Source organism: Micrasema longulum, unplaced genomic scaffold (genome assembly GCF_059751315.1).
Source record: "Micrasema longulum isolate JH-2025_06_02 unplaced genomic scaffold, ASM5975131v1 h1tg000276l, whole genome shotgun sequence".
Lineage (NCBI taxonomy): Eukaryota > Metazoa > Arthropoda > Insecta > Trichoptera > Brachycentridae > Micrasema > Micrasema longulum.
In genome coordinates this window covers 73230-86145 of record NW_028277480.1, presented here as the reverse complement: position 1 = coordinate 86145, position 12916 = coordinate 73230, and the positions used below count along the sequence as shown (strand labels likewise).

The 12916-nt window shown below is 35.2% G+C and overlaps 1 protein-coding gene across 4 annotated transcripts in view; it reads left to right on the top strand.

Annotated features, from left to right (window-relative positions):
• The window catches only part of drpr (multiple EGF like domains draper), a 94342-nt gene that overhangs the window by 72452 nt on the left and 8974 nt on the right, over positions 1-12916 (top strand). For 2 of the 4 annotated variants that reach the window (XM_088224271.1, XM_088224270.1), the window contains exons 4-11: positions 413-659; positions 3674-3917; positions 4608-4819; positions 6391-6536; positions 7391-7541; positions 8505-8611; positions 9411-9575; positions 11277-11489. In XM_088224271.1, the coding sequence (XP_088080397.1) occupies positions 413-659; positions 3674-3917; positions 4608-4819; positions 6391-6536; positions 7391-7541; positions 8505-8611; positions 9411-9575; positions 11277-11489 (1485 nt within the window). The remainder of the gene's footprint in view (positions 1-412; positions 660-3673; positions 3918-4607; positions 4820-6390; positions 6537-7390; positions 7542-8504; positions 8612-9410; positions 9576-11276; positions 11490-12916) is intronic. The other 2 variants (XM_088224273.1, XM_088224272.1) reach the window with 1 other exon arrangement.

The following is a 12916-nucleotide window of genomic DNA, read 5'->3' as shown; positions in this document are numbered from 1 at the left end:
TTAACGTGAAATATTTATTTTAAAAGGTTACACTAGAATATTTCATGGTCCCCGGACTGTCACCTGAACCATAAGACTGATCATCTTACCTTCACGTAACAAAAAAAGTGATCATGATACGCTGCGATTGGTGTACCAATACAGTGCCCTATGCGCCATTGGGTGTGGAAAGGGAATGATGATAAAAAACACAAGATATTGATTTGTAGATAACTCAACAGAATTATGCTTCTAAAGCATTCAAGTTTGTAAGTGAAAATTCATTGTAATTTATGAGGCTCGAAGATGATTATATTGCTGGTCTTGTGGATTTAAGTATCACTTGTTTCTCGAGCAATTTACACTTTGTCCCTTACGGCGATTCAAATATCCTCTAACGATTCGGTTCCTGCTAAAAATATTTTTATTTCAGCCTGTCCCACCGGGTACTGGGGTCGCGCGTGCGGCAACCGCTGCGCGTGCGAGAACTCGGCCGTGTGCGACCCCCTCACTGGCGAGTGCTCCTGCCCCCGCGGCTGGACGGGCCGCACGTGCGCAGAGCCGTGCCCCGATGGAACCTTCGGCCTGCACTGCGAGGAGAAGTGCCGCTGCAGCGAGATGGCCATCTGCGACCACATCAGCGGGGAGTGCCTGTGTAATGAGGGATGGACGGGACCCCTGTAAGTAACTCATTCTGTCTTATAAGTCTAAGTTGGAATAACCCTATTTTCCTTTAACACCTTTTTACGTTTTTTACGCTAAGCATCGTGGTCTCCAGGGATGTCAGGCACTAAGTATATGTATGATACACCTCCATTCCTCCCGGTCTTGGGTCAAGTTTAAAAAAGACCCTCTTTTTTTTTTTCTTCAGTTTCAGTGCTGCAGAGCAGTGTTTATTTTATAATTAAAAAATACATACAAGAATTTGTTACCCACGAAGTCTAAAGACTTTTCGGTGGGACACATTTTCTTTTTTATGACAGGTTTATATTACATTTATTTTATTTTTATATTACAAATGCATTTATAAACAGGCACTATAAAGTATCTAGAAGATATTTCTTCAATTCTTTTTTTTTCATTTGAAGATCTTTCATGTTAATGATGGTTTGTGGGAGATCATTGAACAATCTTGGAACAACGCAATTTAATGTTCGCTCTCCAAAGTAATTTGTAATTCGGGGACAAACAGGGAGCCCTTAGTTTTTAATCTAGTGTTGTGAGTGTGGGAAACTCTTTTTTTATATTCCGGATCAACAAAGTGATCTATAGTCAATTTGTAGTCACAAAGTTGTTTTACCGGCAGGACATTACAGAATTTAAAATATACACCTTAATTCCTTTATTTGGTCGGTCCATCGTCGTGGAGACCGTCGTCTTGCTCCTTTAACCTCAACCGTCTTTGTTACTACCAGTTTTGACTCTCTTCATTTTTGCATTTCATTTGCAGGTGTCAACGAACCGAGAGTCCCTCTTTTAGGTAAATAGAGCGCATGGTCAAGTGATAAATCAGTTCATCTCTCTATTACGAGTCACATTTAATTCATCTATCCTTTCTTCCTTACGCCGATATAACCTCTGGACTTCTTAGTCTGCGATTCCTGTTGATTTAAAAAGTCCTTTTTAGAACTACTGTCGATTCAGCTTAAGATAGAGCTTTGGTGAGTGTGCATTTAGTTTGTCAGTTTCCGTTGACATACAACCAGATATGGTGGATCAGCTAAGCTTGCAATATGTCCAAAATAGGATAAAATTATTTTTCTGCATGTTATGCAGACATTTGTGCATCTTGCCATCCGCAGAAACCTTCTCCAGTACCACATTTTAATAATATCGAGGAAAACTAAATTAACAAAAAAAACCCAAAGGTGGATTAAAAGGATAGTTGAGTGGAGTCCTCACGAAGACAAAAGAAGTAGAAAGAAACACAACGATGGTCATATGATATAACGAGAATTGCCAGTCACTGGATACAGAAAGCACAAGACAGGGACGTGTGGAGGAGTATGGGGGAGGCTTATGTTCAGCAGTTTATTTATTTTATTTTATTTGGGAAATCAACAGTTCTACATACATATTTTTAGTAAACAAACAGATAAAGTGTATAAACTCAGAACTAATAACAGATTTCCACATAGTATACAAAGTTAGTAAAGAAAATATACTACATATCAAATAAATACATACAATTTATACATATAAAAATGTTATTTTCATGTACTCAATAATCAAAGATTTTTCAAATATTTATTTTAAGAACATTAAGTTACTGTAAATTGGGCGGGATAAGGACAGGAATGCTTGAAGAGAGGATAAGGAGGGGAGGGGAGATGTACATATTTATTATTATAATGTCTACTAAGTTACATAATACATTTTTAGTGTAAATTTTAAATCTGACAGAGTGATGTTTGTGTAATCTATATTTTTAAATTTTGTATTGTACATTGAAAAAGTCCTACGAAAAAAAGCATTTTGAACATACGATGTTTTACTTATTGGTACATGAAACAGGTGGTACTGTCTACAAATCCTGGCTGGCACATGTATTGTTATTAAACCAAGCAGCTCTGTACAGTCAACCATTCCTGTCATAATTTTGTAAAGCAGTAGTTGGTCCGCACACGCTGCGGTATTGTAGAGAAATGATTCCATGGAAGGTGGAGGCAGTGAGAGTAGATACATAAGAAATACCGGTTTTGTATTTAAGGTACTTTATAAATTTGTTTTGAATATTTTCTATTCTACTCATATATATGGCATACTGGGGATTCCATATCTGAGAGGCGTATTCCAAATGGCTTCTGACAAATGTATAATATAATGAAATTAGGGCCTTTGGATTATCAAAGTGTTTTTTCGATTATCAAAGTGCGATTCAAAAAGTAGTTTTGAGTCTAAAACAATCCCAAGATCTTTAATTTCGTGCTTTCTCATTAGTACATTATTGTTTAGTTTGTAATCAAAATTAAGAATTTTTCTTTTCCTTGTGAATGTAATACTGACACATTTATATATATTTAAAAACAGTTTATTTTCAATACAATAGTCATTTAGACGATTAAGATCGTCTTGAATCACGAGGCAATCTTCTCGAGATTTAACTTTAGCGTATATTTGACGGCAATAGCTGTGTGGTGATGATGGATACATAATAAATTATTTAAAAAACTCTCATGTGGCAAAAAGTGACATAATTCTACCTTTACGATTCATCTTTTTAAAATATTTTTTTATTTAATAAAATATAAAGTTACAACATGTTAACAAAAAGACATATATTATGACACATTGGCAAAATGATATATATGGCACATAATTTAAAGGGTGAAAAGAAAAAAACAAAAAAGCTCTGAAAAATACATGGTTTTAAGATGTTTTAATTAAGTTTATTGGCTCTCCTGGAAATTTTGCTTTTTTGAGTTATGAGTTATGACTATTTTATCGGTTGTGCGATGTGTCTTTCTTTTTTCCCCAGTGTCCATGATTCTGCCACGTACAATGCAATTGAAAACACTAAAGATTTTGCTGTATGGGTTTTCATTCTTCTCAGTTAGGATTGATTTTTCAATGTCTTCATTCGACTACTCATAGCTAAATTTGCCATTCTAATTCTTCTTTGTTTTTCTGCCTCCATCTTTAAAAATGAGTAGTATTTAAAAATGGAATATTATAACACTGCGTTTGTTCTCAGGTGTGATCAGGCATGCGTGGGCGGCGACTGTTCCGAGTGCCGCTGCCAGAACGGGGGCTCGTGCTCCGGGCCCGGGGGCGCGTGTGTGTGCGCCCGTGGCTGGGTGGGCGCTGCGTGCGCCGAGCGCTGCCCGCGTGGCCGCTGGGGGGATAAGTGCGCCCAGCGTTGCGACTGCCACAACGGGGCCGCCTGCCACCCCGAGACGGGGGCCTGCCTGTGCTCGGCAGGCTACACCGGAGATCGGGTCAGTAAAAAAAATACATTACTAACCCTGGTTTAATCTAAACTTACCTAACTAAACATTGAAACTAATCACATGTTTTTAATATTATGTTATAATAATTCATTCAGCTTGTTTTACATCACGTTATGATTGACTGTGTCAAAGGCTTTCCCAAAGTCGTTATATAGTCAACTTAATGTCCTGCATCCGATGCAGCCGAAATATATATTTGGTAAATATGTCCCATCAATTTTGTTTCAACTGAGCGACCCTTCCTGAACCCATGCTGTTCATCGATTATAAATGGCTCAACTCAAAAAGCGTTTATTTTACTCATTAAAATTTCAAATTTCTTAGCTGGTGCTGAAAGTACAGCTACAGGTCTATAGTTTTCTGTTTAATGGTGAAAAAACAAAGAGCCCCCTTTGTAAAATCTACACGCCCTTTTAAAAAGAATGTGGATAAAAAATCTGGACAAGAAAATTAGTATTATTCAATTTGTCTATGATCGTAAGAACGAATATTTTTATCTTATTAAGTGTGCCCAGTAAACAAACATTTGACGTACTTCCTTTTTCATACTAAACAGTTTTTGCATCACTAATCTAAAGTGATATTCTGGCCTGTTTTGGACCCTGACAAAGAAAGAATTTTATTCCAAAACCTGTCTATTCTTTTAATTTATTTTGATTTATTTTGATTTATTTTTAGTGTTTAGAGACTTGCCCACCTGGCTGGTTTGGTCCAAACTGTACCGAGGAGTGTCACTGCCAGAACCAAGGAATCTGCGATCTCTTCACTGGCTCCTGTAACTGCACACAGGGATGGAAGGGAGAAGACTGCTCCACTAGAGCTTGCCCAAAAGAGATGTATGGACCAAAGTGTGACCAGGTGTGCGAATGCCTGGTCCAAACATCAGAACTGTAAGTATAAATAGTCATTCTTTTGAAAAAGATAGTTTTCGCAAAGTGGCTTCTGAGGCGTAAAACTAATATTCACCTTCACTTAGCAAATATGTTTTTGATAAACTTTATTAATCCTATTTATTTATTCTTTCGCAATATTTTTATTTAATTTTTAAAATTATTTTACACATTAATAATCAACAACATGCAGTCCACATCTAAGCCAGAATAAAAAATAATTAAATATGCAAATTACGAGTCAAGAATATATTTTATAATAAATAAAACAAATAGAGTAGGGCCTATAGATACACGCTCATGTTAATTTAATTATATTTTTATACGAGAGTTGCATTCTTTTTTTATCTTACTTATAAGTACATTATAATGTACAAGATTTATATTTACTTCAAAGGGATAGTTATTTGTTTACTTCAAAAAAATGCTATATTCCATGTTAACATAAGTTGTGTTAATTTTTTTCAAATTTAAAAATGAGCAAGTAATGTGTCTTTATTATTTTACAAAAAATTAGTCGATAATTCATAGCATCTTCTCCGCACACTGCGCAAATATCCAGCTTTAGTAGCTTTATTCCCTCTATTGAACGCAAATAGAAAAAGCGTCGAAGAAAATGCTAACTTTCGTCTACTTGACATTTCATTTTGAAGGCTTGTAATTAAATAAAATAATATGTGTAAAAGTAAAAGCACACATGACCAAAAAAGGATGCTTCCCAACTACCGAAAGTCTCCAACTGGAGGGTTGCAGCCGATGACAGAAAGAGTTGAAGGGGGAAGTCAACTGAGGCCGAGGCTCAAAACGGTCTGTAGTGCCATTGAAGAAGAAGAAAAGCGTCTCTTGTAGAGCAGAAAATTGTCTTTTGAATGACATTTAATTTATTTTTTAAACTTTTGGTGCTCATTTTTTAATTCGGAAAAAAACTCTTAATTTGCTTCTTTTACTTCTTAATTTGCTGCCAAGAAAAACTTTATAAAGTTATGTTTATAATATGTAAGCATCGGGTGGGATGTTTCGGCTTTGTCCTATTTCAAGATCTTCTTCGCATTTGCTCTAATGATGAGGAAACCACAGAAAACTCGCCAGTAGAAGGCTGACTGCTGTCGTTCGTCAACAGACCTTCCGATTCATTGTTCGAGTGTTCGGCATTTGATGTTCTGCTATCATTGATACCTTTTATTGTTATTTCACTAAACAACGTTAACACTTAAAGAAATGTTGAAAATATGGAGTCGTTTTATTAGTGAAAGATGTCTATTGGGGGTCAGTGGTAAATAAGCTAGTGGAAGGTTAAAGGTTCTCATATCTATTCCTAAATCTCCTCCTGCAAACCCAGATCCTTAAAGTATTAGGTTATTAGGTAGGGGGCGAGCACTCTTAGCGGTCCCTCAAAGTTGCAGGTTCTTTAGTGATATAAAGCAATACATTCACTTGAAATGTGTAGAGGTGTTTCATCATCTGCACTGCTGAACATCATCTAGAAGTTACAGAAAGGTTTATTGTATGGCTACATAATAATAAAAATAACAATGTCTAGTTGATTGACTAAAGTTAACTCTTTTTTCTAGTTGCCACCCCTGGACTGGAGCTTGCGAGTGTTTACCAGGGTGGGATGGTAGGTTCTGCAACCGTCAGTGTCCCCTCCTAACGTACGGCAAGGGTTGCCATAAATCTTGCACATGCTTGCACAACGCTCTCTGCTCACCCGTAAATGGTAAGTTTGTAATTTTTTTTCTGAATATAAGAACTCTTATAGGATGGGGCATAGAGCACTGCATTGCAAAACCAAATGCAGCTTATCTTGATCATCTATTACATGAAGATAAGGTGATTAGTCTTTTGCTTTCGGTGGCAGTCCAGAGACAGTAAAATATTGCAGTGTAAAAACACCTTTAAAAAAATATTTTACTTCGACTTTGCCAGAAATCAAACCCGGGACCTCAAGCATGGTAGACAAACATACCAACACTACACTACACTACGAGGCCGACTAATCCCCACTTGATTTCCTTTTTAGGGATCTTTGAAAAGTACACCGCATGCAAAAATGCACCGATCGCAATGGTGATTATGTAGAAAAATAGAAAAAAGCTTAAACTTTCCAAAGATGTACGTGTTAATGCAAATGAACATGTTTTACTCTGTGAAAAATCATTGGAGACCTTATTCTACGGATAGACCTCGTACATATTTCATATTTCATAATTTGTAATTAATTTGATCTCTAGTTTCTAGTATTTTTCTGTAAGACCACTTCTCAAAGGATTCTAGAGTACTTATCTCTTTCACAACTGCACCATGTCTGACTGACATATTGAGCCATGATCGCCAACCAACTAACAAAATCATTATAACCAACAAAAACAGTGTTTTACGGGAGAATATTTATTCTTCTTAATTACTAATGAATATAATATGTACTTTGGAAATCTAATAAAAATATTCTCCCGTTAATTTTAACTAGTTTACACATACACGCGTAATTACAACTGAAATAAAACCCACACATACACATTTCTTTCGTAGATAAAAAAAATAATACTCCGTTTAATTATTATTAATTTTCAGGCACATGTATCTGCTCTCCCGGATACCGCGGAGTTAACTGTGAATTGGAATGCCCTAAAGGCCGATATGGAGTAGATTGCTCTCAAGAGTGTGAATGTCGCAATGGTGCAGCGTGCTCTACAGAAACTGGACAGTGCAACTGTACTGATGGGTAAATCAACATCTTTAACTTCTGTCGACGTATCAAAATTGGAAAGAGAATAAAAAATGTTGAATGGATTTTTTTTTCGTCGTTACTGGACCATACTATGAAATTACTTCACAGTAAAACTCATGATATAGCTTGTATCTTAAAGGAAATTAATAGAATTTTGAATAATTTGCGTGGTATGATAGAAATGCAATTGATTTTTTATGTTTCTATGTATGATGGGTGCACAAATGTCGAGATCTGTGCATTATGTAAGACTGAGACAAGCATTATTGATAAAATCAAGAAAGGAGTACCGCGTCGGTTTGAACTTCTAGAGCGAATGGACAGCGAAAGAATGGCTAAAAGGATTCGCAATGCGAATGTTGATGGATGCAGAAAACGAGGAATACCGAGAAAGACATGGCATCACCAAATTCAACAACTACTTGAAGAGGGATATGTCAAAAGTTGGAATGATCATTGTGCGTGCATGATAAGATGTATAAATGTAAAAGAAGTGAGGTCTGTATACAAAGACAGAGTGATGTGGCATTCTATCCTTTCTGCTTACCCCCATGGAGAGACGGCATGATGGTTGGTTTTGTTTTCTTGAAAAACTTACAATTTAACATGATTAACAAATTCAACTTAAATTCAACTTAAACCTGAAGTTTGATTGCTTTGGAAAGTGGAAAAAAAAAAGCAGTTCTCTTTCTTTCTGAAGGAGGTTCTTATTACCTTGCAACGTGCCCGTGTCCTCCACTCTGTTATTTGTTAGACGGTACAGTTACTTAGACACTTGAAAGTAATAATTTTATAGCGTAGAAGCTTTGCCATTTTGAATGCAAAAGCTTTTATATCTCCACAACCTTGGTGTGTTCGAATGTAAAGTAAAGAACTTGTACAGAATAAAAAAATAATTTAATGTTTTAAATTTCTTCTGGATATAATTATAAAAACTAAGTGTGTGTTTTTTTGTAGGTGGGAAGGGCAGAAATGTGATCGGCCATGCGATGGGAATTTTTATGGTCGTAATTGCAATAAGGAATGTAAATGCAAAAATAATGGAGCCTGCAATCCTCAAAATGGTATGTTTCATTCTAATTTCAATAATATTATGATTTTTTAAAAGAATTTATTGTTTAGACTAAGAGCATAAATAGAATACTAAATACTTTGGCGTTCGAGGAATTTCACCTAGCATGTACGAATATTTTTTTATTATAAAAAAAACAGTTTTCTAGAGCCTACTTTTATTTTCTTGCACATTTTTTCCTGATTCTGTTTTATTACTCATTTTGAGAATATTATTTAATTTAATTAATTAATGGTTTAAGAGTTTTTCATACCTTTATAGAATACTTTATTTGTTTTTTAACAGTGCTCTAAACATATGCATGTTTCTAGCTGCTACAACACATTTCCTAATTTTATCGTGTTCTATTTGTTTTGCAAATACCTGTATACATATACCCATCTTTATATTTATGTAAATGAACATAATTATGTCATCGCAGAGTCTTGAGGTCATTTATTTTTATTTAGTAACTTTGAATGATGAAATCAGGCGAGAGTGTAAATTTGAGTCGAGTTTAATTGATAAGATTAAGAAAGGGTATCTGAGATGGTCTGGGCATGTAAGCTAGGAGAATATATGCCAAGATAGATGTGTGTGGCGGTCCATTCTCTCTGCCTACCCCTACGGAGAAATGGTGTGATGGTGGTAGTAGTAGTAGCAGGAACTTTGTAAATCTTTTCCATTATTTTTCCTACTTTTGTTATGTTTTAATCAAATATGTAAATCACATTATTTGTAGTCATGATTAGTGAGAGTCAGACGCCTTTCAATATTCAAATCTATTGTTATTTTATAATGTTTTCTTTCAGGAACTTGTACGTGTGCTCCAGGATTTGCGGGTGACATGTGTGAGCAGAAATGCCCCCCTGGTCTCTTCGGACGCGGATGTTTGCATCGGTGTAACTGCGTTGAAGATAACAGTGCGGGGTGTGACCCTCTCACGGGACAATGCCTCTGCAAAGATGATCTGAAAGGTAAATTCACAGTATATTATAAGTAATGATACATTCAGGAAGCACGAATCTTTTCTACTCGTTCTGTTGAAGGTTGCACTCAATTTGAATTAATAATGTCAATCGCAATCGATCAATCCACATCATGCAATTGGTGACTTTGACTAAACTTTTTCGCATCTTCTACGTAGACTTGTAGTTTCATATGCTTTGTTATGATCTATCAATTTGCTCTTTCTTTTGCTTGAAATATTCCCTTCTACAATAACACACTAATTGATTACATAATAGCCATACAATGTTTTTTTTTCAGTTTATATAAGCATAAAACATAATTAATTACTTAATACTATGGCTATATTTTAAGCGTAGGTCACTATAACATCCTTCAAATTCATTCAGGCTTTGAATTTTCGTACCGTTTTCAACTAATCATTTAAAAAGTAAATATTTTTTAATATGTACATTTTCTCATATACGTAAACCGGTTTCTATATGTAATGTACAAGAACGCTTATTTAACTGTACAACAACTTTATTTATATATACTAAATAATATTGTCACTCCTAAATTCACGGGATAAACGAGCCATTTGAAGATGTAAATTTAATAAAATAGTTAAAAAAAGAGAACAAAGAAAAAAAAAGTTAACACTACAGTCCTCATTAGAATACGTTATTCTAGTGAGGAGTACCCCTTAATTATTATTATTTTTCAAAATCAATAAGATATGATATTAACATGTAATACTGTTTTAAATTAAAAATAATATCCCTTATCTTTGAAATTCAGTTATCTTATAAATAAATTTGTTACATTTTATAGTCAAATTAAATTTGGCTTAATTACTTGTGTTTAGGTAACAACTTTTTCTTATATAAACAAACTATTATTAAGATTTTAAGGCTACGTTCCCACTACGCCGGACCGGCGGATTTGCCGGAAACCGGCTACCGGACAATAGTGTTTACATTAACACCGGATCCCACAAGAAAACCGGACAGTCAAGTACTCATCTCAGTTGAATTCGGACCTGTGCCGGGATTCGGAGCTTTCTTTTTCTTCCAGTTCATCGAAGTTTTGTTTCAGTATTAAAATACTTCACGCCATGCTGCTAACTTCAAACTGTTGTCTTTATAATCATCTTCAGTTTTATCCCACAGAACAGGTCTCTCTTGGACCAGCGTAATTAAAATGTCTGCGTTTATATCCATGCTACACGTCTACCTTCCTACTTTCCATCAGAATGCAAAGCCGAAATGACGCGAGAGGGACACAGGCGGAGCGAGCGGGGGACATAGATACCGGAGCAAACTTGTTCACATTACTCCAGTCTGGGTGTTCTACCGGCGCTTCGCAGTGACAAAATGCTCGGTAAAAATGCCGAGCTCGGTGTTTTTGCTGGATCCGGCATAATGTGAATAGCTTCATGTAAATTGTACAGCCACTAGCTCTTCCGGCATTTTTACCGGTCCTGCAAATTTGCTGGTCCGGCATAATGGGAACCTAGCCATAGATATGCAAAACATTTTTCAGAAAAGAATAAGGAAATCTAGGAATTAGATTTTTCAATAGTTTATATAATTTGACAAAAAACTATTTTTTACTAGGGAAACTTTGGTGTACATGTCCTTTATTGCAGTCGATAAAAAGATACATGTAAATACTTGGAGGCGAAAGAGTATTTGGGTTGGCGGACGTTAATTCAAGTACCATCACAGGTGTGCGATGTGAGACTCGGTGTCCTTCCGGCACGTACGGGGCGGACTGCTCCCAGGTGTGCCCGTGCAACCCTCATCTTGGCAACTCCTGCGACCAGACCTCGGGACATTGCTCCTGTGCGCGAGGTTGGCAGGGCCCGCAGTGTGACATTCCCTGCTCCCCGCACTACTTTGGCCAGGACTGTGTGGAGAAATGCCCGCCCAGCCCTCCTGGTCCGTTTTTGTTTCTTTATACTTATCATTTCACCCGCTTTCATTAAAAAAAAATTATCATCCTTTCCGTTTCTTTCCATTTTTTGTTTCTAAACATGTGTACATAAAAATATTTAATTCTTCAAAGACCGCGCTTCATAATCCCTCTGCAAATGGCGCATTTGCAAAAGTATCATTGACGGCAATCCATCACTGCGGATGTAATGTAATATCACCGCTTAAGTCATCCAGTTATGCCACTTTGCGGTAAATATATTCAAACATTGATAGTAAAAACAAGAAAAAAACATTATGCAATATGTAAAGTAAGATTTATGTTTAACAAATTACAACAGATATGGAGAACGTTTTAGAGAATAGAATTTGGATGTCTAGGCATTTACGGGGCTTATGACCTGTCATTGGCTGGTAAGTGGCCACTGTACACATTGTGTAACATTCACCATTTTGCCTATGTTTGAACATCCATATTTCTTCAACTACCAACATTTGGACAAACTCAAAATATTTTAATGAGATTTAAGTGTTCAAAAAATAATAATTTTACTGAAATCACAAATAAAATGTTTTGATCTTTCTCCTCTAAGGTGGTCAAATTTGAGTTAAATAATCGTATAATTTAGGCCCGTTATAGCAAAATGTGATTTAATTATTTTTAAAATAAAAAGAGGGATATCAAGTCTTGTATTTTATGTAGACTCATGTGATGTCAAAGCCACACAAGAGTTTGAAAAAAGCTTTATAACTTTTAAATACATAATTCTAATTATGTTCAGCAAGAAATGTATGCTTTTTATCGTAAATATAAAAACTGGTGTATCATGTATTTTTTAAATATAATATTTACTATATTATGCTTTTTTTACTATCCAAATATTATTGGTACTAAATTATGGCTACTGTATGTTAAGTCAATAAATTTATACCTATCTAACTTCAAATCTTAAGTAAATGGAATTAAATTTTGCAATTGTGATAAATGTAAATGTCAGTTTATTATATGTAATTATTTTATCCAACCAAAATTGTATTCTGCATTTATTGCAGCTCCGATTTACTATTCATTTCTAACCACATTTTAATACTAATATCAACATAACAGTATTAAAAAATAAATTAACACGTTTCTTTTATAAGTAACAATATTTTTAGGTAAACGCATGGTTAAAAATCTTTTTACCCAACCCATTTCATTTTTAACATTTTTTATTTCTCCATTTATTCCATATTTATTATTTTACCAGGCATTACTCCATCACAGTTCATTGTCCGTTTCATTTGGTGTCACAAATCAACGTTTGACTAAGATTTCTCAAACCACTTTTTGTAATAATCTTCCATGTACTTACTCATATGTATGTAATTTTTAACTTTTATGTCATGTATGTATTTCATTTTGCAGCGACATTTTAAAATCCAGATAAGGG